Here is a 25,396-nt window from a genome sequence, read left to right as displayed (position 1 = left end):
GAAGTAAAAATCTGGACAGTTGAGAGCTACTGTTGCAGCATTCCAAAAGGTGCTGCAACGGTTTGTTTCATATCCCTTAGTCGGAGTGGACATCAGTATCCCTCATAAAACTCAACCGTACCTGATTAAGAACGCTCCTTAGTTTGAATCTTTAAAGTCTATTTTCCAACCTGAAAGAATTCAACAACCGTTCTGAAACTTTATTACTTCACAAAAATATTTTGCGAGTTTGAAACACTTAACTGTTCTGCGACAGTCCTATTTGAAGTAATTAGTAAGTGTATAGCAGGTGGTCTACATTTTACACATTAGTTTCACATTGTGAAAAATGACAGAAGGTGTAATACTACACCGACAAGTTTTCACAAAATAAGGAAACTTCGGGTAGCGTACAACAAACCCTTTCCTCTCAAAAAGATAAACACAACCACTCCAAACTTTTTCGTTAGTCCATCTTCAAATATCGCGACTCGCGAGATGAGTCCTGTACTCGTATCGAGCAGAAAGCGCAGCAGTGATAGGGATCCGTGTCAGTGTTTTCCCGTTTATATATTGCTGCTGTTCTAAGTACTAGAGAAGTCAGTTACAGCAGTCACGGGATTATTTACAGTGACACGGCCATGCAGCTTTGTTACCTGCCACATTAGGACTTTTTTCACAAGCTTTGGTTAAGACGGTTGAAGGAAGAGAGGAATGTAGCTCGTAGGCGGTTATAGCAGTGCAGTCTTTCATGACAGCAGATATTAGAGGCCTCTCCCTTTTGGAAATAACAAGAACTGTGGTTGGATCTAGTTTGCTTTTTCTCCCCCTTTTATTTTAGTCGCTGACATTTATTTTGCGAGGTCTCTTAAATGGCGTCAGACAGTGACACGGAGGAGTTTTATGATGCTGCTGAAGATGTCAACCTGGTTTCGACCCCTACTGTGTAAGTATCTTGTTATCATGTAATTCATTAGGTAGGGCTGGGGGAGGCAACTAATTTTTCAGTCTCTGTTCAAAGCCTGTCAACTGAAGACTATGGGAAACCAGTTTAGTTGAGCCTGACCGTGATGTGCCTGTCTTGTACGGCTGTGAAACTGACACCTTGTTTTCAAATTTGTTTATGACCAAGCTTTCTTAATATATTATTTATGCTGTTTACATTAATAATCAGCGTGAATCGGTGTTGTTTTAATCAGATTAAACTGATCATGTTTACATGCAAAACATTTATAACCTTCTGATGTAGTTCTTTAAAGGAAACTTTTGCATTGCCATTCTGTATTCAAAGCGTGAATTTTTAAGGAAGGCTCCGTGACTGTCACTTAGAAAACCCTTCAGTTATGCTGTTGCAATATTAAAGTCATGCTGTATATTCTTTCGCGATTGTGTAAGGTTTCTTTTATTTGTTGCCGTTAAGAAACAGCTGTTTAGTAGTAATTCCCATGTCTGAATTTGTTGTGCTTATTATTTTTCTAGGCAGAATATTTGTCTTCATACGTTGTATATGTATTTGCAAAGCAGAACTTGTAATGTGAGACACTTTTCAGTTAAAATGAAAGAATTATGTTTCATGTCAGATAGACGTCTTTGTAACTTAAACAATTTAAATATGAATAATGTCAGCCGAACAGTGGAAGACGGCAAGTTTCACTTTAAAAACTAAAGTTTTTTTTTAGGTAGCATGTTTTAAAATATGTAATTGTTACAGTTTAAGGCAGTAAGGCATTTTAGGGTGTGGTGTGACATGAAGACAGTTCTACGCTTATTATTGCTTGTAGAAGAAAGCAGCGCTGTAGTAAATGTGTGGGTGTGGGTTTTGCAGGCCATTACATTTATGGGTTTTGGATAGTTTACCTGTTATGGAGTAAGAAACTTTTAAGAATTGTTGTATTTGTCCATGCACTCTAATTTAATAGTGGTGCACTAAGCAACAGGAAAAGCATATTGGCAATAAAGTTTAAAGCATTCTTGATTTGTTTTCCTGTTTAATTTAATAGGTCTAGGAATGTGTGTGTATATATTCATGTGTATTTGTATAGGGGATGTTCATATCTGTATAAAAGATCAGCAGCACCATTTTCATACTTTGTATGACAAATTTGCGTATTGTAGTTTTTGTTTACTGGGTGAGTCGATTTGTCCAGTGACCATTTTCAGCTATGAACTAGGAAGCCCAGTAGGGTTGCTACCTTTCCAAATGCCCAGAGTGGGACATTTTTGGTACAAACGTCAGATTTTGCAGGCCAAAACATATCCATGGCCAGTACAAAGTACAGAACTTCACTTTTTTTGCCTAACTAAAGCTTATTCGTGTAGTATTTTAGTTGCTTATTCTGTTTCTTATAATATTTAGGCATTTCAGATACAGAATAACTGTTTTATGCAACTATTAAATATAATGTAGGAAATAATTTTGTCCTAAAATCTCAGGACATTTGCCATTTTTACAGTTTTTTTGCAGGACACAACTGCCCAAAGAGAGACTGTCCCTTGCAAAGTGGGACAGGTGGTAACCCTAAAGCCAAGCTGTCTTGCAGAATTTTGAGTTACGCTCAGTGGTCTTACTTTTACTGTACACTAGCTTGGTAATGTTTGGGTTGTAGTCTGCATTTGTGGCAGACACATCTGAGGAAGGTGTTGGATTGTTGGAGACTGTACAAAGTAGTGAGAGAGAGAGGATTTTGCCATTGGAAGGTAACCAGTGTTAGAATTAACAAGATGAGCTGATGTATATTCCTTGAATATAACAGACTGATGGGTTTTAGGATACTAAATAGTTTTTAGGGAAATGTGCTTTGCGAGGAAATGAGTGAAGTGAGGAAGAAGCATACACATAGCAAAGAAGACTGCTCCACTTGAGCTTAATCATGTAGACCTAAAAGTCCTCCACTTAAGCTTTGTCATGTAGACCTGAAAGTTCATTGTACCTACTTCTGGTAGAATTTTCTTAAGTCTTAATGCATTACTTCGTTAGCCGAGATTAAATTAGCAACATCTGTCTAAAATTTAAGTACTGTCTACCTAGAATCCTTTATTTGACTAGTTCATTGGTTTGTAGTTATATACTGGGCTAATGGCTACTAGGGCCTTTATAAGACTAGCCGTGCAATCCAGCACAGTTGTGTTCCTATGTGTCATGGGCATTTATTAAAAGGGGGTATGTTAGACAGAGGCAGATAGTTTGGGCATTACTATCAGAGGCATGGGGGCCAGACCCTGGATGAATTTCCCATCCATTGGTCAAGGTTATGCTTAAATAGGGCTATGGATGGACTCTGCTTCATATGGGTGGGGAGCCTGTTCCACAGCATGGGGATTTTTTGAGGCACACATCTGCCTTGACAATATGTCTTATTTATGTTGCAAACAAAATTCAGATCCTTGGATCTAGTGGTTCTGATGCTGTTTGTTTTGCGTATGTGCAAAAGTTCCATCGGCGCTGGATCCAAAGATACTTTGTATGCCAGGCATAGATTGCCTGTCGGTAACCTGTAGGAGACAGAGTACTGAGATAGGCCTTTAAGATAGACCGAACAGGACAGTGTGTGTACCTTGAATTCTCCTGGTAAGGAACCTTTGTGGCCAGTCCAACTGTTGCATATGTTTGGACAGGTACCTGCTGAAGGAGGCATTATATTTGGCCTTTATCAGACCCATCCTAAAGTGGCACTATGACTCCCTTGAACCTGGAAGCCATATCATTATTTATAAGTTGGGCAACATGGAATGATTTTCCTCATGTTGGTCAAAGGCCAGATTAGTGTCTATATAAATTCCCAGATCAGTGAGTACTGAGTCAACTCCTAGGGTTTTCTTATTGATGGGGTAATTAGCCTAGGTGGGATCTTTGCCAAAAGGCAATGTAATGTATTTCTTGACATTAAGTTTCACTCTGTGAATTTGGCATCAGTCATTTGTCTTTTAGACCCTCTTGTAAGGTGTTTGTGTCATGGGGGGGATTCTCTGATGGCTCCCAGTTTGCAGTCACGTGCGAACTTGGTCTGCCAAAGGCCCTTGACATTAGCCTTTACCTCAGAGAAATAGATGTCAAATAGGAGCAGTCCCAGCATGGAGACCCTGAGTCACCCTGCTGGTGACTAGTCTTTTAGTGGTGGTTGTCTCACCAATCCTGACTTCTTGGGTCCTGTCCATGAGTCAGCTGGTAGTCCACTGAGTTATGTACCTAAGTGAGGTATTGTTTTAAATGCCTTAGTCATGTCCAGGTGGGCAGTATGCATTATTTTTTCCTCATCCATTTACTTGGTGACCTTCTCAAAGAAGTCCACCAGGTTTAGTAGTCATGATATTCCCTTGACAAAACCAAGCCAGGTTGGGTCCGGTGTCTGAAATGCTTGTGACTTTAATTTCCATGATTCATTCCATGGTTTTGCATATTAGACTAGTCAGACTAATACATATGTAGTTTCTGGGGTTGGTTATTGGTCTACCCTTGTGAAGTGGCATAACCATTGCAGTCCTCCATTCTCATGATACAAAACCTGTTTTGGGGCTCTAGTTGAAAAGTGTCTCAAGTGGCCTTGAGAGGTCATGTTTCCACCTATTTAAGAAGCATCCTGGGATATTGTCGCGGCCCATTAAGCCTGTATTATTTGTGGCTTTAGCGAGCACCGCCAGGACCTGCTTCCTATTACTAATTGGATGGGTTGTGCTCATGATTATTTCATGGAGGGAGGCGGGGGGGGGGGGGGTTGAAGTTTGAGATAAATTTGTCAACCAGTGAATTCACTGTGTCACTCTGCTGAGTGAAGATGGCACCATTGACCACTAGTTTGGTACATTGATATGTGCTGCCTTTGAGGTTTCCTGCAAAGCTGTAGAAGGCCTTGTGATCGTCTTTAGCCTTTTAGACTGTTTTGACCTTTTAATTAGCCTTGTTGGACTTTCTCTTAGTTTAGAGATTTCCTATCATTATGGGAGTTGCTGTTCTTGATTTGAGCCGTGAATTTTTCCTTTTGTTATATATATCCTGTTAAAGTCAGGATTCCACCAGTGTGGTTTGTTTTTATAGTTTTTGGGCTTACTTCTTGTAGGTACAGCAACCTCTATACAGCTATTTACATGGTTGTACAGGGTCTCTGTGAACAATTCTGCATAGGTTGTTGTGAACTCTGGGTTGGGAGGTGCACTGAATTTTTATGAACTATCGCTTAATAGGGTGTAGTTTGCTTTGGAATAGCTTGTGTTACAGGGTTTTCTGGGGGTACTGAGTTGATTTTTATTTTGTTAGGGACAGTTTTATGGTCCAGCCTCACCAGTGAGGATGTGACATGGGGGGGGGGGGGTACAGCACTCTCCCATATTGGTAAGTACCAGGTCCAGTACATGTGAACTTCTGGTGGGTGTGATCACTATCTGGTCAAGAGTGTTTGTGTTAATAATGTCCAGAAATTGTTATGCCTGTGAGTATGAGGGAGTGTACGTTTCCCAGTCTACAGAGGGGTAGTAAAAGTTTCCCATGAATAAGGTGTTTGGTTTAATGGTGAGTGTCTTTAGTAGGTCTAGGTATGAGCTGTGGGATTCTGGTGACGTAGAGAGGGTGATCTATAGATTGCTAGGATACTGTATGAGACTTTGTCAATGGAGATTTGCACGTGGATAAATTCCAGAGCATTGTTCTGTTTAACCGTCATTGATTTGTGCTTGTTGCTCATATAGACTGAGATTCTTCCACCTTTTGTCACTGTTCGTGTAGCTGATGGTCTCAATGTGTGGAAGGCACTGAAGCTTTACACTGCCAGAGTACTTTCTGCAGATTTAAACCATGCCTGTGTAATGCCACAGATGTCTGTTCTCCAGAGTCAGGAGAGCTTGTGGGATGAGAAGTTTCTTGTTTGGGCTTCTAGCATTGAGCTGTAACATCTTTAGGTTTCTTTTGGGTTTTATTTGCTATGTCTGTAGGTTTGTCAATTTGGTATTGCCTAAAAAGACTCTTAAGGGGTGGATAAAATTTAAGCCAATATTCAGAAGTGTAAGGGAGACTGGTGCAGACCATCCTTTGCAAAGCAATGTGGTCTGTTAACTTTGTCCTCCTTATGCTAACAAATATGGAATCCTCCTGGAAAGATATCAGAAACTAAGCCAATTATTAAAGTCTTTTGCTCATACTGTGGCATCATTCTTGGTGAAGGTAGAATGCTGCTCTGTGCTAGGCATGTACCTGGTTGAGACACACGTTCAGAGAGATCAGCAATGTTTCTCTTCATATAGTTCAGGGAGGTTAGTCTCAGGTTGTGAACTCCCACTTGGGCTGTGATAGAATCATACTGATACCTGTGAAGAAGTGACTAGAGTGTGTGCTTAACTTGGCAGATTCTGGCTTCAAATAAGCAACTAACTGTTATCTTCTCCTTGTTCAGTCTAAGTGGGATATCTGTGTGCTCTAGAATGGAGTCCCCTGTGACAAGAGTCGTGGGTAGTGTGTTATCTTGCCTTATGGGCTTTTCTGTTGTGGCTCCACTGGGTATAGGAGTACATGTGGTGTTTGGTGTTGGCTTTAGTGAGTGCTTTACAGATTGCTAAGAGTAGGCATTGCTGTTTATAGGCTTAGGATGTCTGAGGAAAGGGAAGATTGATTTTTAGTGTCTCTGCATTGGTTGGTTTGTTTGTGTGGTGGGTACGGTGTGTGTTTTTGACAACCTTGTTTGTATGCGAGATTCTTGTCTCCAGTGAAATTGTGTATCTGCATTTCTTGCATACTGTCTTTGTTTGTTTTTTGAGAATTAAATGGCTGTCTGTGATCATGAGATATTTACTACGTTGTCTCAGGATGCCCATATCAGCCAAGTCTGTTGTGGAGATATTTGAAAATTGCATAACCATGTTGTCTGGACCTGTATTTGAGTGGGCTACTGTAGGATATGGACTAGCATATGTAGCGGTCTTCTTGGGTGGTTTCTGGGTTTTGGTACTACACTAGGCTAGATTGTGCTAAACTTTAGTAGTTGTATTTTTTTAATGTGCAAACTAGTAAATCTAAACTTGTCTGTGCACATTGGCTTTATTTTAGCTGTACAAAGTTACAGATTTCAGTTCTAAGAGAAGTTTTATTTATAGATTTACTTTCTGGGTGTTTTACACCAACATCAAGAAAGATCGCTTATGAGTGTCATGCTACAGTAAAACTTAAAACTACTTTGATAATGCAGTTTCAAGTATTGGGGATCTTTTAGAATGATTTAAAGGCAAATTTAGCAAATAGAGCAGTATCCCTGTAGGCAATTAATTGAAGTGCAGAACATTAACATAAATTTCATATTTGTGAAGGATGGAGCAGGATTAACTCGGGACCCCTCAGAGTGTGGCCAGGGTGCCAAACAGATTGGAGATTTTGGAAAATGAGCTGGAGACATGTTGTAGTAAGGTTGGTTTACCCAAGTGCAAAACTGGTTTGCTGGGTGGGCAGTGAGTATTATGGATATATGGAAAACAGTGGCTCAAGAAATACTAAATAGGTTACACAGCAGACAATAGCAATGAAAGAGGAGAGTGAGGGACTTTGGAAGTTGAGTGCCATAAGAGTTGGAAGCTGGAGACACAGGCCTTTAAAACCACAACAAGAAAAGGGTGGGAGGGTTGGAGACTAAATTCAAACCGGAGCTCAAGTCCTGTGGTTAGAATTTCAGAAAATTTTAGCTTAATATCTTGTGGGGTGGGGGGCAGTAGCAAGGTAAATGGGCAATGTAATGCAGTTTAAGCAGGTATATACAGCTGTAAAAAGTACTGAACCACAAATTCTGGAACATAATTCATAGTAGTGCCACTAATACTACCACACACTAAGGCTCCAGGCCATGCAGAAATTTACCAGTAGCACTGTAGTAAATTAAATGAGACTTAAATCCAGCAGCAGATCGCAGTCCTACCACAAATATGAAAGAAGCTACACTATTGTCAAGACTAGGTTCAAAATGCAAAAAAAAAAAGCTACCTTTTACATGTAATTCTACTTATGGAAATAGTAGTGTAGTATAATGTATAAAAATGCTGAAATCTTGCAGTAAGCACAATTTTTGCACAACTACAAAACTAAGGTCCTAGAATGAAGTAAAAAATTCAGACAGATACATGGACAAAAAGCAGAGGAGTACAAGAACGTATCCTCACACAGGTCACCAAGTGCAGCTTAAAATATTTGAACAGAATTTAAATTATAAAAAAAAAAAACATTTTTCTTCCCATTTTAGTCTTCCAAGATGGCTGCACATTGAGAAGATAATTCTAGCTCAGTGGTCTCAAGATGAATACAAAAAAGAAAGAGTAGTAAACTATATTAAACAATATAGAGTGCAAATAGCTATGCTTCGGGAGACACTTGGAAAGAAATGAACATGTGAATTTGATTAAAAAAAAAGTTTTTCAGGATGTTTATTTAGTGGAATACCAAGGACAAAGAAAATGAGTACTTATATTAATTGCAAGAGACGCTCAAGTAGTGATAGAAGAGAATAAAAAAAGACAGTAATGGCAGATTTGTAGTACTAAGGGGCTACTGGCATGGGTGAAGGATTACACTGGCATGTATTTATTTATATTCCACATAAACTGCTATAATGGAGATTAAGAAAATTCTGGGAGAAAAAAAATCAGCTTTCAGCAAAGAATATTACCTTTAGCTGGGGACTGGAATTTGATTTGCAGCAGCGAAAATGTCTGGTGGGCCCAGAAGGAAAAATGTAATAAAGGAGGATAGATTTTTAAAGAAATGTATGAAAATATTTGGCATGGAAGATGTGAATTCAGTACTAGAAGTTCGGAGCGAATTTGCATATTATTCCAAGATTAAAAAAATCTGGGCTAGGTTAGACAGAATTTAGATTTCACAGGAACATGTGCATTTAATTGAAAGTGTTGATACACACCTAATTACTATTTCATATCATGCGCCAATAATAACTAAAATAAAAACAGAGGGTAACCAAGTAAAAATGAGACACTGGCGCTTTCCCACATGTCTGAAAAGAGAGGAATTTAAGGAATGGGTAGCGGGAATTATTCAGAAGCTATTAGAGCATATAGAAATTTCTTCTTAAAAATATAGCTAGGCAGTGGGATAAAATTAAAGTGGAGTTTAAAAATAGGGTGGAAATAAAAGAAAGGGAGATACGATTAAGAAGTAACAATAATTATTAAGAGGGACTGACAACTGTTAAAGTATTGCAAAATAGGAGGAATCTCCAGGAGCAAGAAGAGGAGCAACTGCAGAATGCTAAACAGAAAATAAGGGATTACCTCAATAATATGCATGAGTTTAGAAAGATTGCTGTTGAGCAACTGTATTTTGATAATAACTCAAGAACACAAAAGCACAACTATTCAGGCAACAGAAAGTAGAAAGGAATGTCGCCAAGCTTAGGGAACCTGTAACAAGAGAACCTGTAGAGATGTTAGAAATATTTCAGAAATTCTATGAAAGTTTGTATAAAGCAGAAAAATATGGAAATCAAGAAAAGATATAAATGGAAATGTTTATGGAAGGATTTAAATATGCCAAGGTTATAGGTAGATGAAGCTCAATTACTTAAATTTGGGATAAGATGAGATGAGATAAAAATTGTGATGTATAACCAATCCTCAGGAAAGTCCCTGGGAATAGATGGCATTTCTGTGGAAGTTTGGAAGCTATGAGGGGGGAAAACTGACCAAGGTTTGTAAGGTTTTGTTTAGCAGTATTTTAAGCGAAGGAGAACCAGCATCCTGGAAGAAAGCGGTGGTAGCTGTAATACCTGAAGAGGGTAAAGACCAATTGGATCCAGCTTCATACAAGCCCATTTGACTACTAAACCATGATTATAAAATGTTTGTAATGTCTAAAAGAATGGCAAAAAAATATGCTAAAATTGATAGATATGGATCAATGAGGTTTTGTGGAGAGGAGGCAAACATTGAACAGCATTAACATCATTTGTGGAGTCTAATATGTGAAATTAACAAAACCTGGTGGAGAGGCAGGTTGGTCTCCCAGAGGCTGCCCCGTCTCTGGAATAGACTTCCTATGCATGTCAAACAGAGTATGTCACTGACCCTCTTCAAGTGCAGCCTTGATGAGTGGATGGGAAACCACACATTTGTCCCAGTGGTGCCACCTGTGTCCCTCATTGACAGGGGCGACAGGTGCTGACTCAGGTTTCTTCTTTGGGGATAAACTCTTGGCTAGGCTTGTAAGGACCCCAGGGCCATTAGCCTAGTAACCTTCTATGATTCTATGGTAGTCAAGAAAAGCTGGCTGTATTTGCAGATGATTTTATTTTATACCTGATAAAACCAGAAAAGGACATTTCAATGTTGTGTAACATGTTGAGAGAGAGTTTCATATCTTTTCGGGATATAAAATTAATGAAGATAAAGCAAAGCCGATAGCTGTAAATTATGTATCCACACATGCATTGGTTCATCAATATCCATATTTATGGGGACATGATAAAATGAAGTACTTGAGTGAGTATGGGTTAAAATGATTCCGGTGTAGCAGCTAAGGATATATGGGAATAGACTAAACAAAAGATAATACAAAAACTGAGAAAGTTGAAGCTCTGTTATATGAATAGTAAGATACAAGCAGATAAAATGTTTTTAGTCCCTTTAGTCTTTTACACTGGTCAGGCATATCGACCAGAGATGTTGATCACAATTAATAAAGACCTGAAGGATTTTATCTGGGAGGGGAAGGCAACAAGAGTCAAGTGGGATAAGATGATTCTTCAGTAGAACAGAGCGGATTGGGATTACTTGATTTGAATGGGGTATTTCAGAGCTACACAGTTAAGGCTCCTATACAGAGCACAGGCAGAAACCTATAATTCAAAGTGGAAAAGGATGATGATGAAACAGGGGTGACGCTCAAGAAACAATGAGAGACTGAGATTTTGGATGCAGACCATTAGGGAGAATAACAATAATTGTACCGAATATTATATTCATAAATTAGCAGAAAGTATTCCAAGAACTAAGCCAATATGGGGATGGAGAAAGGAGATTCTGCCAATAGAGGTAACTGCAATTAGGGTTACAGATAATAGGCAAGAGGGGCTGAAACTTATTGGAGAAAACTGGCAAAGGAACCAAGTTTTGGGAGCAAATAGCTAGAGAGGGTAAGGTTGTAGAATGGGAAGACGCCAATAATTTATTTGGACTGCAGGTTAGATATTGCCTTCCCTATCAAGGATTGATATTGGAGTGTAGGCAAAGAGAAAGAAATAGGGGGGTCCTAAATGAAAGAACAGCACTGGTAGAGTTTTTAGTAGTGACTAGGACAGAAGTTGCTGTTAAAAATTAATAATTAGTAGAGAAAATGAAATATTGCATAACTGTAAGAATCAATCAGAGGAGGCGAAAAGGATTGGGAAGAGAGATTGGATAAAGCAATTCACAAAGAAACAGTGGGAGGATATATGTATGGCTCCCAAATATGCAACACAATCTAAAAGATTTAGGACTGGATTTTTGCTTAAAAATGTTTACATAGGTATTTCTATACCCCAAGTAGACTCTGGAGAATTTTTTCTCGGGTTGATAAATGCTGGATGTGTGATGGGTGAAGAAAGAGGCAGTTGGGAACATATATTCTGGGAGTGTAATGAGTTGGCAGACTTTAAAGATTCCTTGAAGACTACTCTGTCAGGGATATTGGGTGAGTAAATTGGTGTATCTTGGAAAATTATTTTTCTGAACTATGATACAGAATTGAAATTGCTAAGACATAGTAAGGCCTTGCTTGAGTATAATTGTGGCTGCCAAAAAAAGCAGTTACTAGAAAATGGAAATAGTCTAAACCAACTATACTAGAAGTAGTGAAAAACAACTGGAATTGGTTCCTTTAGAAAAGGGAAGGTGCAAATTACATACAAAAAAATCGGAATTGTGGGAGTAATACAAATAATAAAAAAGTAATATAAAAGTGGAAAACTGACTTGCTGGATAAGATCTCATTTAAGATGTATGGTTTCAGCTTGTGTGACTGTTTAAATATATAAAGTCATGGGCTGCAGTATTTATAAAATAGTCTAACTTGCTTTATTCCGCACTGTTCATGCTTAAAGTGTGTTTATTTTGAGATCCACATTTTATAAGTACTTCTTTTTGGTGACATTTTATCTTGTGACTATAGTATGCACAGTCATTCAGGACAATGAAACCAAGCAGGGGAAAAATGTTATCTTTTTGTCTGAACTGTATTCTGTCCGTGCTGTACAGCCAGCACACCCAATATTTCATTCAGCTATTCTTGACAGACTGCACTGATGAGTGTATGCATCTTGTGCAGTATGTCTTGAATGTCGCCATTGACTACCATGATTCATGACCATAGGGCATTTATTCGCTTCACACAAAAGCCATCCTGTTTTCTTGAATGGTGCACAGCACTTGGTACACTAGGGTGTATTAGGAGCTCCTTTGCAGGGTATGTGGAAAAGCTTTTTGTAGCATGACAGTGCCACACATCACAATAGTAACTGGCAGGTTCATAAGCTCACTAGCATCATTGGGGCAGGAAAAGTTGGTTGCAGTAACAAGTTTTTTGTACCTTAAGAAACCTCTGTTACTGCTGGAGATATTTCTGCTATGTAATGGAGGTTTACTATTATTTATTTTTTAATACACAGTTAATTTCTTGCTTATCGGTGTCCATTAAAAGGTTGTTCTACTGTGCAGTGCATCTTACAAAAAACTTGAATTCATTTCAGTAAAACAAGATTACTGTAGTGCTGCTCATCTGCAATATATTACCTAGTGCTAGTATATGAAAATGTCATTTACAGACAGCTGTTTCATAATGTTGTTAACATTTTAGCTTTGAAGGTTACACACATACTGTTGCTGGAATGAAATAGTTGTGCAGTACTACTCAACATTTTCTAGTTTTACTTCTTTTAATTGTATTGCATTGCACTATCGGTAGACTGTCACAGGGACTGAGCTGGACTCATGCATATTATGCTATTCTAGCTTATTTTTCAATGCAAGAAGAAAACAAAACTATGCAGTAGAACATTTTAAGGGGCTTGATTTTTGTATTTTTTTAAATATTGTTAGCATTAAATGCATCATTAAAGTGCTTTGCCGATGTTAAATGTCTTCACTTTGCAGCATGGCATGTGGATCATAAAGTGCCAGGTTGCATTTTTGCACCATCAACGAACATTTTTGACCTTTATTTTAGTTAAAAGAAAAAGCTTGTAAAACTTAAGTTTTCCTACACTAATGTCACTGAGGGTAAACAGCAGATTTTAACCTCCCTGACATCAGTATAGGGAGAGACATTCCTTGACTTTCAGTGGATATGTCTGTGTGCATGTGTGGTGGTGCATTCATTAAAGTCAATGGAGGCACCTTGTACTGTACCTAAGGAGATGTCACTGCGAGATGCACTTTTTTTGTGTGTGTGTGTGTGTGTGTGTGTGTGTGGGGGGGGGGCATGGTTTAATAAAATGTTTACAAAAGTTTTTATTTAAAAAAAAAATGCCCCCAAGAATTTTACAAGGACACCAAATGCATTGCGTCACTTAACTCATCAGATGCTGTAGTGTAGTTAGGAATATCGACAAAACACTTTAAGACTCTGTGCACAAGGCATACTGAAATAATTTTTTGCATAACTAAAACAATACAATCGACAACACATTGACTGAAGCAACAAACATCCCCTCACCCAGGTGGTTCTAATTTATACATCTAGGGTTGCTGAGCCTAGGGGGTCAGGGGATATTCTTTTAACTTCAGATGTTCAGCAGTCGCAGACTTTCATGTAATGTGAAACATTTTATTACATTGTCCTAATGAAATCTCGCTCAAAATAAGTGCTGTCAAACTGATATGCTCCCTTTGTATATTTCGGAGTTACTGGTAAACGGCAGTATGATTTTGCAGTCCTTAAAAGTATAAACGTAATCACCGTTCTAATTGAGCATGTCTGTATGTGTCAAAATGTGAAACTATTTATATTGTGAGAGTATTAAAGTTACTTCAGTAGGCCGCTTCTGCTAAATGTGTAGCTGTAAAAAGAAATGTTCTGCATTTTATATTGTATCGTCTACAGGAGTAGGACAGATGTGTGACTGCAAGTTGTTAGTCACTAATGTATGCGAACAATTAAAATCTGATTGTGTTGTGTATTGATTCCAGAATTTGTGAATGCTAGTGAAAGCATGTTGTATACTGTTTCTGGGATTGCACAGTTTTTAAGGGTATTTTGAAGTTAGTACTTTACACAGGGTTTGTGTGTCTGCGTGTGGTGCAGCCACCCTCCAGAAAATGCTCTGTCAATTGTTTTAGTTGGTTGCTGTGTTGCACATAAAAGTTTGCACATGGCTGTCAAGTAGTTATTTGAGCATTAATTACGACCCTAGAACCTTTTTAAGTCTAGCCAATGTTCCTAGTTTTCAATGCTCAAGGATTAGAAGGTGTATACCTGTGGCTTAAAGCATTTCCGAACTGCCACTCTCCATAAGGGATATAGGTGACAAGCCAGGGATGAATTTGCGGTTTCCTGTCTATTGGTCCATATTGCGTTTGAATACGTTTTTGAGAAAAACTTTGTTTCACATGAATGGGGAGTCTGTTCCAGAGAAGGGGTAATAATACTGAGACACATGCCTGTCCCTCCAGCATGCTTTGTTTGTCACAGACTAGGTTCAGATCCTTAGATCAGGTAATTTTAGTGTGGTTTGTTTGGGAATGTATAGCAGATCCATCAGGACTGGTTCTGAGAATGCCTTGTAGGCAAGGCATAGATCGTCCTTCGGTAGTTTGCAGGAGAACTAGTACAGGGACCTTGCTTAGAGGTGATCCACATAGGACATATTATTTACACTCTGTATTTTTTTTTAATGAGGAACCTGTGTAGCTGCTTTACATGTTGCAGATGTCTAGTCAGTTACATGCCAAAGGGTGCATTGTACTCAATTTGGTTTAAATGAAGGCTGAGTACAGTGGGACTATAATCTCCTTAGATCTGGATGCCATTCCTTTACTTATAAGTTGTGTCAAGTATAAGGATTTTCTTACCACCATGGACGCATGGAAATCAAGATTCAGATAACTGTCGGCCTGAGTTCCCAAGTTCCTTACAACTGGGTGTACTGTTAGGGAATTGTTATCAATGTTGTGATTGGCAGGAGTGGTCATCTTCCTAAAGGGTATAATTATGCATGTTTTTCACATTGAGTTTTAGGCCATAGATTTGGCACCATATATTTGCCTGCTAAACTCTCCTGAAGGATATCCTGGCCCCTTGAGAGCAGTGTGTTCGTCACTGAAATGTTATCCAATGTTATTATTGTTGTTGTTGTCTTTCGGCTTTTCCCAGTTTAAGCTCTTGTAAATGTTGAATTTGGTCCCCCATCTACCAGTTAAAAGACGGTCTTACTGACAGTTGTGTCAAAACTGCTACCACATAATTAGAACATGTTCCCATCAAATAAGAATCCCGGGTTAAAATCCTTGCTGTACTACTTGTAATTTATCAGCCTACTTCCTGCTAAAATTCATAGTAGCCCTCTAATTCTAAATGCTGATGACAATGTTCTTTAGCTTAGTGAAACACCTCTGGGTGCCACTAGGGTTTAATGAGTTAAAGTTCTAGCACAGATCTTTCAACTGTTAAACTACATGAGCAAGACTTTTCCACTCTGACCTTATGGACAGAAAATGGTCAGCATGTCCTAAACACCAGCAAGACAAAAGCAGTGTTCTTTGAGACTTGCAGTAAGCTCCTGTGTGTGTCTCAGCCTCCCTCTTCATGATTGGCACATATATGCTAAGCAGTTCATACCTTTAGAAACCGCCAGTCTTTTCCATTATGTAATAATCTGGCTGAATCAAAAGCTTGACTTCCAGTTGAATTTAGAAAAAATAAGACTAAATTGCTCTTTTCCAAAGATCTCTCTCCACCTTGCTTAAGAAGGAAGAAGTGCTGTAGGTGAAAGTGTACTTTCCCCAACTGGACTATGAGCATTGCAACAAAAAAACATAAAAAAATTAACCCGTGCTTAAAATAACTGTTAATAGGCTGTTTTGCTCCCCCATGGTGAACACTGCAGCTCACTTTTTATGACTCCCATTAAAACAGAAATGTGATCTTGGTTTACTCCTGTTAGACTAATACAGTTGGAGTCCTTTTTAGTCTGTAGCAGATTGTCAAGAAGGCAGACATATTGCAACCTAAAACTTGTGCGTACAAATGCTCCCCATTTCTCTTTTTCCAAATTAAACTAGTGATCATAGCTTCTCATTTTTTACCAGTAAGCTATGGAAATCCTTTCTTTTTTCTATCAAAAATTGTAATACCATAAACATTTTCTTAAAAAAAAAAATTAATACTTAAAGTTTAAGGAAATGACTGAATTTATCTAATCTGGTCTGGGTGGGAACTTGCGGCATATTGCTCCCACCTCTGCAACAGCTCAGCCTTGTCCCCATCCTATTCCCCTGTTTAGCACACACCTCCATGCGTAACATCCCTAGCCTGTACTGGGGATTGTCTCAGGAGATCCCCACAGAACCACCCACCCACCAAGGGTAATAACGTCCATCCCTCCAAGCTGCTCAGTTGGATACTTGAGCCATAAATCGAACCTTGGACACCTGGGCTGTACTCTGGTCCTTATCCCTCCATGCCACAGAAGTTTGAAGTAAATAGGTGAAGAGTGGCTGAGTAGTGGGTTGTCTGCCTCACAGCTGCATGGTCTGGGGTTCAGACTTGACTTCTGATCATTGTGTGGCATTTACATGTCCCCCTTTTGTGGGCAACATGGTGGCACAGTAGTAATATCTGTACCTCATAGCTTAATTCTGACTTCTGATTATTGCTTCTGTTGTGCTTATACATTCTCACAGTGTCTTGATGGGCTTTTTCAGAGTACTCATGTTTTTTTGGGAGGTGGGAAAAAAAACTGGTTGGCTGAGATTATCTACACTAGATTTCATTTTTGAGTTTAAAGCTCACTGCATATCACTACACACAGGGCATTTAGTTCAAGCAAAACAAAGTGAACCCATTCATGCGTACGGCCTTAGTTTATGAAATGATGGTATTCTTCTGTTGTCTTAGTGCTCTCTGGGATCTGTTTGGGAGTAGTTGCTAATTTCCATCTCCATCAGTGGTGTTCATCTACCTGCCATTGAAATATTCAGGAAGGAGCCTGGTGATGATTATTAACTGCCATACATATTACATTTCCATCATTACTTCAGTTACAGGATAGAATATGGTCGAGATGTGATGGGTGTTGAGTGGCTCCCTTTTGAAATGTCGACACTCTAAATGCTGAGTGCCGACATGACAAAAAAAAAAAAAAGAAAAGACCGAAAACCCAGAAAAGGAGCAAATCCCAAAGATCTCTTTTTTCTTCTTTAAACCTTTTTTTGCAGGGGGGCATGCCCCCGCACTCCTGATGTGGTGGGTGCACCCACCCCCCAATGCCCCCAAACTTGTATATACCAAATCTGAGATTGTCATACCTTGGAGAAAAGGGAATATTTTTTGAAGTGTCCATCTCTGACTCAGTATATGCAAGTCCATTTTTCATCCATTCGATCTCCATGTTTTGGAACATGTCTTAACAGGTCCCAGCATTTCATACTGTTACTTTGCTGGCCATACTTAATGGCAGTTGTCTTTGCGACCATTGGATAATCACGTTCTGGACCCCAGTTGAATTCATGCTGATATGAATGCATTTCACATGTTGCTAATATACAGAAAAGGGAAAATTGACACTGACACCTTGTCATTTAACTTCTCAGTATTGCTAATTCTTAGCCATGTACAAAATCCCAGATCTCTGTTTTCCAGAGGGAGATGCTACAGTGACATTTGAAAAAATGTATGGGTTGGTTACTGCTTTTCCTTTTGCATGTGTGGTAGTGCCTGGTGACTTTGTTGACATTTTCTGAGAGGTAATAAGTTTTGACACTGTCCTTCTAGTCTTGCTGAATTTGGTGATTACTTGCATAACAACCTCTGCCCTGTATTTTTTCCAGTTGCTTTCCTGATCATATCTGTTCTCTTTGATGCTGCAGTCTTTAGAACATGCACAATGCCATCATTGTGCATTTGAGATGAATGTGCAGTCTTTTCCTGATTTTTTTTTTTCCCCCTCACCAGAACTAGGCACTACCATGCTACCTTTCCAATCCATCTGCAGTTTTGCTTGCATGTGTAAGTTATGCTCACCTTGGCAGTCTCTGCCAAGTACTGGTTAGGCACCCTCGTGTTTTGTATTTTTCATGTTTATGTCTTGCTTAATGGGTTCCCTTTTTTGTCATAATTCAAAGACTTTGTTCTGGTTTCAGTGGCATTCCATCCTGTAAACAGATTTAATCTATTTTATGCTGTGACGACTTCTGGATTTGTCACTTATAAGATTGTGTTATTAGCACTAAATTCTCCAGTTGATAGTACTTATTCTACCATGCTGGGTAGCTAAGTAAACTTTCCAGAGGTGGGTTTTTACTACCTGTTTAGACAAATCTTGAAAGCTTACAGGTTTACTTGATGTTACAGATATTTAGCTTATTGAAGACCTGATATATGGACCATACTAGCCCCCCCCATTGCAAGTAAGCTCAATCTTATTGTGTTTTATCTCCTGGTAAATCGACAAGGCTGGTTCATATTTGTGAAAATTAATTTATTCTCCAGCAGCTGCACCACTCCTGTGTAATTTGCTTAAATAATATACATTACAATGCTGTAATACGACAGAATTTATTTAAGGTTACCTGGTACCATTTATTTATATACAGTGGATATAAAAAGTGTGCACACCCCAGTTAAATGCCAAGTTTTTGTGATATAAAAATGAGACCATAATAAATTATTTCAAAACTTTTCTCTCCTTTTAATGTGTCCTATAACCTGTTCAGTTCAATTGAAAAACAAATCTGTTAGAGGAAAAATATAAAAAATAAAAAATATACAATATGCTGGTTGCATATGTGTGCATACCCTTAAACTAATACTTTTGTTGAAGCACCATTTGATTTAATTATAGTATTCAGCCTTCTTGGGTAGGAGTCTGTCAGCATGGCACATCTTGACCTGGCAATATTTGCCCACTCTTCCTTACAAAAGCACTCCAAATCTGTCAGATTGCGAGGGCATCTCTTGTGGACAGATCTCTTCAGGTCACCCCACAGATTTTCTATTGGATTTAGGTCTAGGCTCTAGCTGGGCCATTCCAAAACTTTAATTTTCTTCTGATGAAGCCATTCTTTTGTTGATTTGTATGTATGCTTGGGGTCATTGTCATGTTGAAAGGAGACATTTCTCTTCATCTTCAGCGTTATAGCAGATGCCTGAAGGTGTTGGGCCAAATGTGACTGGTATCTGGACCTGTTCATAATTCCCTCCACCTTGACTGAAACCCCAGTTCCAGCTGAAGAAAAGCAACCCCAAAGCATGATACTGCCACCACCATGCTTTACCGTGGGGATGGTGTTCTTCTGGTAATGTAAAGGGTTGTTTTTGCGCCAAACGTACCTTTTGGAATTGTGGCCAAAAAGTTCAACCTTTGTCTCATCAGATCATAACACATTTTGAGACTTGATGTATTGCTTTGCAATTTTTTTAGCCAGGTCTGGATGTTTTTCTGTGTAAGAAAAGGCTTCCATCTTGCAACCCTACTCCATAGTCCAGACATGTGGAGAACATGGGAGATTGTTGTCACATATAGTACACAACTAGTACTTGCCAGACATTCCTGCAGCTCCTTCAGTGTTGCTGTAGGTCTATTGGCAGCCTCCCTGACCAGTTCCGTCTTGTCTTTTCATCAATTTTGGAGGGACATCCAGTTCTTTGCAACATCACTGTTGTCCCATATTTTCTCCACTTTTTGATGACTGTCTTCGCTGTGTTCCATGGCATATCCAATGCTGTGGAAATTTTTTTGTACCCTTCTGACACCTTTCAACAATGAGATCCCTTTGATGCTTTGTAAGCTCTCTGCGAACCATGCCTTTTGCTATAGCAGGCAACTGAGTAAATGTTAGGAAAATCCTGCTAGGACAGCTAAACTTTATTTGGGGTTAATCGGAGTCTCTTTAATTGATGGCGGGTATGTACCAAAGAAGACTAAATGCTGTATTTAAATCAAAAGGTGCTTCAGCAAAGTGTTAGTTTAAGGGTGTGCACACTTATGCAACCAGCGTATTGTACATTTTTTAAATTTTTTTATATTTTTTCCTCTAACAGATTGTTTTTCAATTGAATTGTACAGTATAGGTCACATTAAAGGTGGGAAAAGTTTTGAAATGTTTTATTGTGGAATCATTTTTTTTATATCACAAAAATATGGCATTTTAACAGGGATGTGTTAAGTTTTTATATCCACTGTATTACAGATTTGCAGATAATAACCAGTTAAGCACTTATACTGTATAATGTATTGCTGTTCTGATGTTTGCTGCATTTAAAAGTATTTTCCTTTTTTTCCTGTTGAGTTGCTGCATCTTGATACAGTTCATTTTTTTCTGCATATTTCTGACTGTTTTGTCAAGTAAATACTAGTTTTAGTTCATTGAATTCACTTTTGTTGGGCTGTTAAGCTATTCCTTTTTTCTGTGAGTTGTCTGTGCTTTCGTAGACCACTTATTTGTTCAGTGCACACAACTGCCCGCAATCACCAGAAGCTTTTTGATTTCTGCTTTTGCATTCCATTTCACACCGTCTTTTCATATGTACGTTTCATAAGACTTTTCTTGTTTGGAAATACTTGCAACTTTATGGATAAGCATTGAAGTAAAACTGGTATTTACATAAAATCTAAATGATCTAGAAAGACACTGAAGTATTTTGTTTTGGAACCAAAGCATATTGCTTTCACTGAACACACTTTCTCTCCAGTTCATAAGCTTTCATAAAACAACTAAAATGCACAGTAGTGAGTTTTTGTAGGTTTACATTTTTGCAGAGGTCAAGATCATTTTAAATTACTTACTGTTGTCAAATGTGTTGTAAAAAGTCATGAGACTGGTTTTGTTTCTTGCTGGAGAGCTAAGAAACCTATACTGTGATTCCATAAACATAAGTTAAGTATAAATAGATATACTGTAACTCATTTTTAAATGTTATCTTTGAAGACCAGAAGTTGAACACTGCATTTACTTCTTTGCATACATTATGGAATATATTGTTTCTGTGGCGTTTTATCTTGAAGTAACAAGGAAATCTAAAAAAAAAATCCTTATTTAGAAGTGTAGTCATTTTGTAGTGTCCATAAAAGAGAATATGCTGTTTATTTTTAAAATAAGACATTCTGCTTCCAAAGAATATTTTGTATTTTTTTTTCTCCTTGAGAGTGCAGAGCTCCTGTTATTGAGTTAAGCCCACACATATAATAGCAGTTTAAACTGTGCAAAACAAACTGTCCATTTAAATTCATGGTTTAACTTTGTATAAATTGTTTTTCTAGCACTAGCAGATGCAAGTCCCAAAAACTCAAAGTAGTCGTAGGGTGTTACTGCTTAATGCTAGGAGCCTAAACAAGAAATCACACCAAGCAAGCTCTCCTCAATCTGGAGAATGTAGACATCTGTACTGTTACTGACACACTAGGTTTAAAGCCACAGAAAGTACTCCTTCAGTGCAAGACTACAGTGCCTTCCCACACATTTAGACGTGTCTTATTCTCTGTCAAGGTTCATTTTTCGGCCATTTCAGCATATCTGCATATGGATTCTCTTTTCTTTGTTCATAAAGTTCTCGACAAGGGGCTTTTTTGAAAGAACTCTTAAACTGGTGGCACCTGCTTGGGATCTTAATCTCCTTTTAAACTAGCTCGTCTGTATGATTTACATTTCATATTTATTTATTTATGTGTTTAACATTTGTTTATCAGGAAAGTCTGACTGGGACAGAACTCGTTTTCAGTGAGGGTCAAGGGACAAATGTTCCAGTTGCATGTCTTTGGAGGAAACCTACACAAATGCAGGGAGGGCATAAACTCGGCACAGAAGGCACCTCGGCCGAGAATCGAACTGGAGAACCTCTTGCTGTGAGGCGACAATGCTAACTGCTGTAACACTGCGCCACCTCTTGGAGGATTGTGGTACTTGTTACTCTGACTTCACCAAGAAGCGTATCTGAGTTGCAAACTCTCATGGTGGGTGAACCCTGCTTGGCTTTCCATAAACATAAGTTTACTTTAAGAACAAATCCCTCATTCATGTCAAAAAAGTTATTTCAGAGTTTACATTGAATCAAGCCATCAAGCTCCCCCGTTTGCTTTCTTTCTGATTTTTTTTTTTTTTTTTTATTTTCTGGATATAATTCTGCATACTCTGGATGTGTACAAGCAACTCTGGCGTTATCTTGACAGAGGAAAGTTTTTTTTAAAAAAGCTGAACAGTTGATCTGATTATGTTAATCTTCATTCATTCATGTTGGATGGTTCTCAGTTCCAACCTCAGAACTCACTCTGCCGATATAACAAGCTCGCGCCAGCCAAAATCTCTCAAGCTAAGATTACCCATAGTGCCCCTGACTGCCTGGTGATGCAACATACTCACTGCAACGTTAGCTGCTGACACTTGTGTGGAGGTACACCACTCGGGCAAAAAAGTATTTCTGACATCAGCTTTTGCTTTTGTCCTCTTTCCAGTTGTTTTGCACTTGGCTTTTGTTTTTTCCCCAAGTGTATTAATTTGCATTTACATGAAAGTGCTTTCTCTGCAGAATTCTCATATCCCCCCCTTATGATCATTTGGATTTTTGATGGGGTCCCCTGTTTTCCTTCATCTCCCAAAGATATAGTGCTCAGGGTAGATTCACAGTGCTCCAAATTGTTTGTAGGTATGCATTTGTCTTGTTATGGACTGGTATCTAATTCAGGCATGTTGCCTGCTGGGATAAGCTTTGGTTAACTGTAGTCCTGAATAGGATAAGGTGAGTTTGGCGAAATGGGTAAATGAACAAAACATTAACCTAATATGCTTTTTACCATTTCTGTGATCAGTACAACTCCCCCCTTTTTCTTTTTCTGTCTTATCATTTTCAGTAAAAAATATTTCACTTCACAAGGCATTCTGAAGAGAACGACCTAGTAATAAACTCTGGGACATAAGTAGCTATCCTTTCTTCAGGGTGAATTTCATCCACTGTTGCACTTTCTTTTCATCCAGTCGGTGTTTTCCTCAGATTTATGCCTGTATACCTCGCACACAGCTATTTAAATCCGTTCAGAAACCTTTTCTATGGTACACTTGTATGTCTTGCTAAACACTGCTATGAATCCACATTTCCTTTGATTCTGTGCCATGTGTGTATTTTAAAGTATTTTGTTTATGATCTGTCGAATAATAAACTACTTCAAGACTCTGTGTTCAGATTATGACTTCTCCAAATCTTATGTTGAGGTACTTTGACTGTAAAACATTGTATGCTTGTGCCTCTCATGTATTAGGGCAGTCTGGCAACCTCTTCCTGTATTTGGTAGCTCCACCCATTAAATGATGCTGTATGAAGACCCTGGTTTGGAAAGCTTATCATAGGTCCTAGTCTAATAACAGTTTTCAAATAATAATGTAGTGTGAGTATTTTGGGATTGATTTTAGTTTTTATTTTATTCACCATTGATCAGAATTAATCTTTACCTCAGTTAAAGGTAATTGTGCCTGCAGTAAAGTAAGTAAATAAATATACTGAAATAGGTAGGACCAGCACTTGCTGTGCTTTGAGCTGGGCCGTGATATTGGTTCCTATCAAGTATGTTTAGAGTTTAATTAATTATATTTCTTGTGTGCAGTGAGATGCTCTGGTGATGTAGAAAGGTAAAACCCTGATTATGACCCAGAAGATCTGGGTTCAGTTAGTGGATCGGGTAACTGATAGAGCAGCAGAGAGGGATGGAGGTGTGTCCCATGTCATAGGATGAAGGGCTGGCTGCTTGGACATTCCCCAAGGAGCTCCTGATGGAGGCTGGGAGTCACACACAGGTTGTGGTCGTAAGGATGAATTAGGGTGGGAACTTGGCTGAGCTTCTGTTGAGGTGAGTGCAAGATATCGCACGTTCCAATTGCACACCCACCTCCAGAATAGAACCATGCTGGGGGAGGGTACGAAAGCTCGGGTAGGTCAAAAATGAAACCCTGTTGGCAGATAATGGACACTGGACCCCAAGACATCCTTGAGATCTGTCAGGCCCTAGTTAAGTTATGGATGTAGTCTGGGGGGTGAATTGGAGTACTGGCAGATGGAAGTGGGACACTGGGAATGACTGCCAGCATGAAGCAGGGGAGAAAATCACCCCCCCCTCCAAAAAAATGTCTGTCTTGAATGTATTGGCAGCTAAGTGGACAAATATATGGAGAAGTACTGTTTTTATCAAGAAAGAAGGAACACAAGGAGCATTGCAAACTTAAGGACAAGAACAGTGCATCAAAAGGCCCAGACAGTATCACATGATACCTTCTAAATAGAATAAATATGATCTGTCAGGCCATCTGGAACTGCTGTTTTAACTGTAGCCTCCAAAAAGACTCCATACTTCATGAATGGAGAACAGCAACAGTCATCCCTCTGCACAAAGGTGGGCCATCTGCAGACACTGGAAACTAACAGACCCATAATTCTCATTAGTCTCATATGCAAAGCCATGGAAAGAATTATCCTGGAAATGATCAGCAATGACCTAGGAAATCTCCAGACACTGGACTCAACCCACTTTGGTTTCATCAAGGGCAGGTCATGCCTACTCAACCTGGTGGATTTTTTGGAAGGTCACCAAAGCAATGGATGAGGGCAAAATGGTTCACACTGCCTACATTGACCTGGCCAATTCATTTGACACAGTCCCCCACTCGGGTATTGTTGACAAACTTAGGAGGTTGGGTACAAACCCTTATGTAAATCCAGTGGTTCATAGACAAGACCCAGGAAGTTGGAATTGGGGGGGGTGGGGGTCCCCTCTACAAAGGGCCCAGTCAGAAGTGGAGTCCCTCAGGGATCGGTCCTGGAACCGCTCCTTTTTGGGATTTACTTCTCTGAAATCAAGGCCAATGTCAGTGGCCTCTGGCTGACTACATTTGCAGATGATTGCAAATTAGGAGCTGCCATTGAATCACCCACAGACACAAATGTTCTCCAGGAAGGACTGACACAGACAAATGACTGTACTAAAACTAAATGCCAAGAAATGCATACTTGTATCGTTTGGGAAGTCTTCCACCCCTGGTAATTGTAATATTGAAGACACGCACCTAAGAGTTGAGCCAGTAGTCTGGGACTTGGGGACACGCACATAGACAGTAATCTATCCTTTGACCATCATGTGTCTACAGTAGTGAGGAAATTATTCTGTTGTGCAACTTGGAAACAGTGGTATCGCATCTAGGTCTAAGGAAGTCATTGTTCTACTGTATTTAGCATTCATCAAACCTGTCAGAGTACAGTGCCTCCTTT

General features: G+C 39.0%; 1 protein-coding gene across 1 annotated transcript in view; it reads left to right on the top strand.

Moving 5' to 3' along the window:
* Positions 1-483: 483 nt before the first annotated feature.
* WDR44 (WD repeat domain 44) overlaps positions 484-25,396 on the top strand; it is a 1,972,396-nt gene continuing 1,947,483 nt past the window's right edge. Inside the window, 1 exon segment of the mRNA XM_044057470.1 lies at positions 484-925. Within this exon segment, the coding sequence (XP_043913405.1) occupies positions 852-925 (74 nt within the window). The 5' untranslated portion in view covers positions 484-851.

Source organism: Protopterus annectens, chromosome 15.part0 (genome assembly GCF_019279795.1).
Source record: "Protopterus annectens isolate FY-2018-M chromosome 15.part0, PAN1.0, whole genome shotgun sequence".
In the NCBI taxonomy this organism is placed as follows: domain Eukaryota; kingdom Metazoa; phylum Chordata; order Ceratodontiformes; family Protopteridae; genus Protopterus; species Protopterus annectens.
The sequence above is the reverse complement of the archived record's forward strand: the minus strand, read 5'-3'. Positions and strand labels throughout refer to the sequence as shown.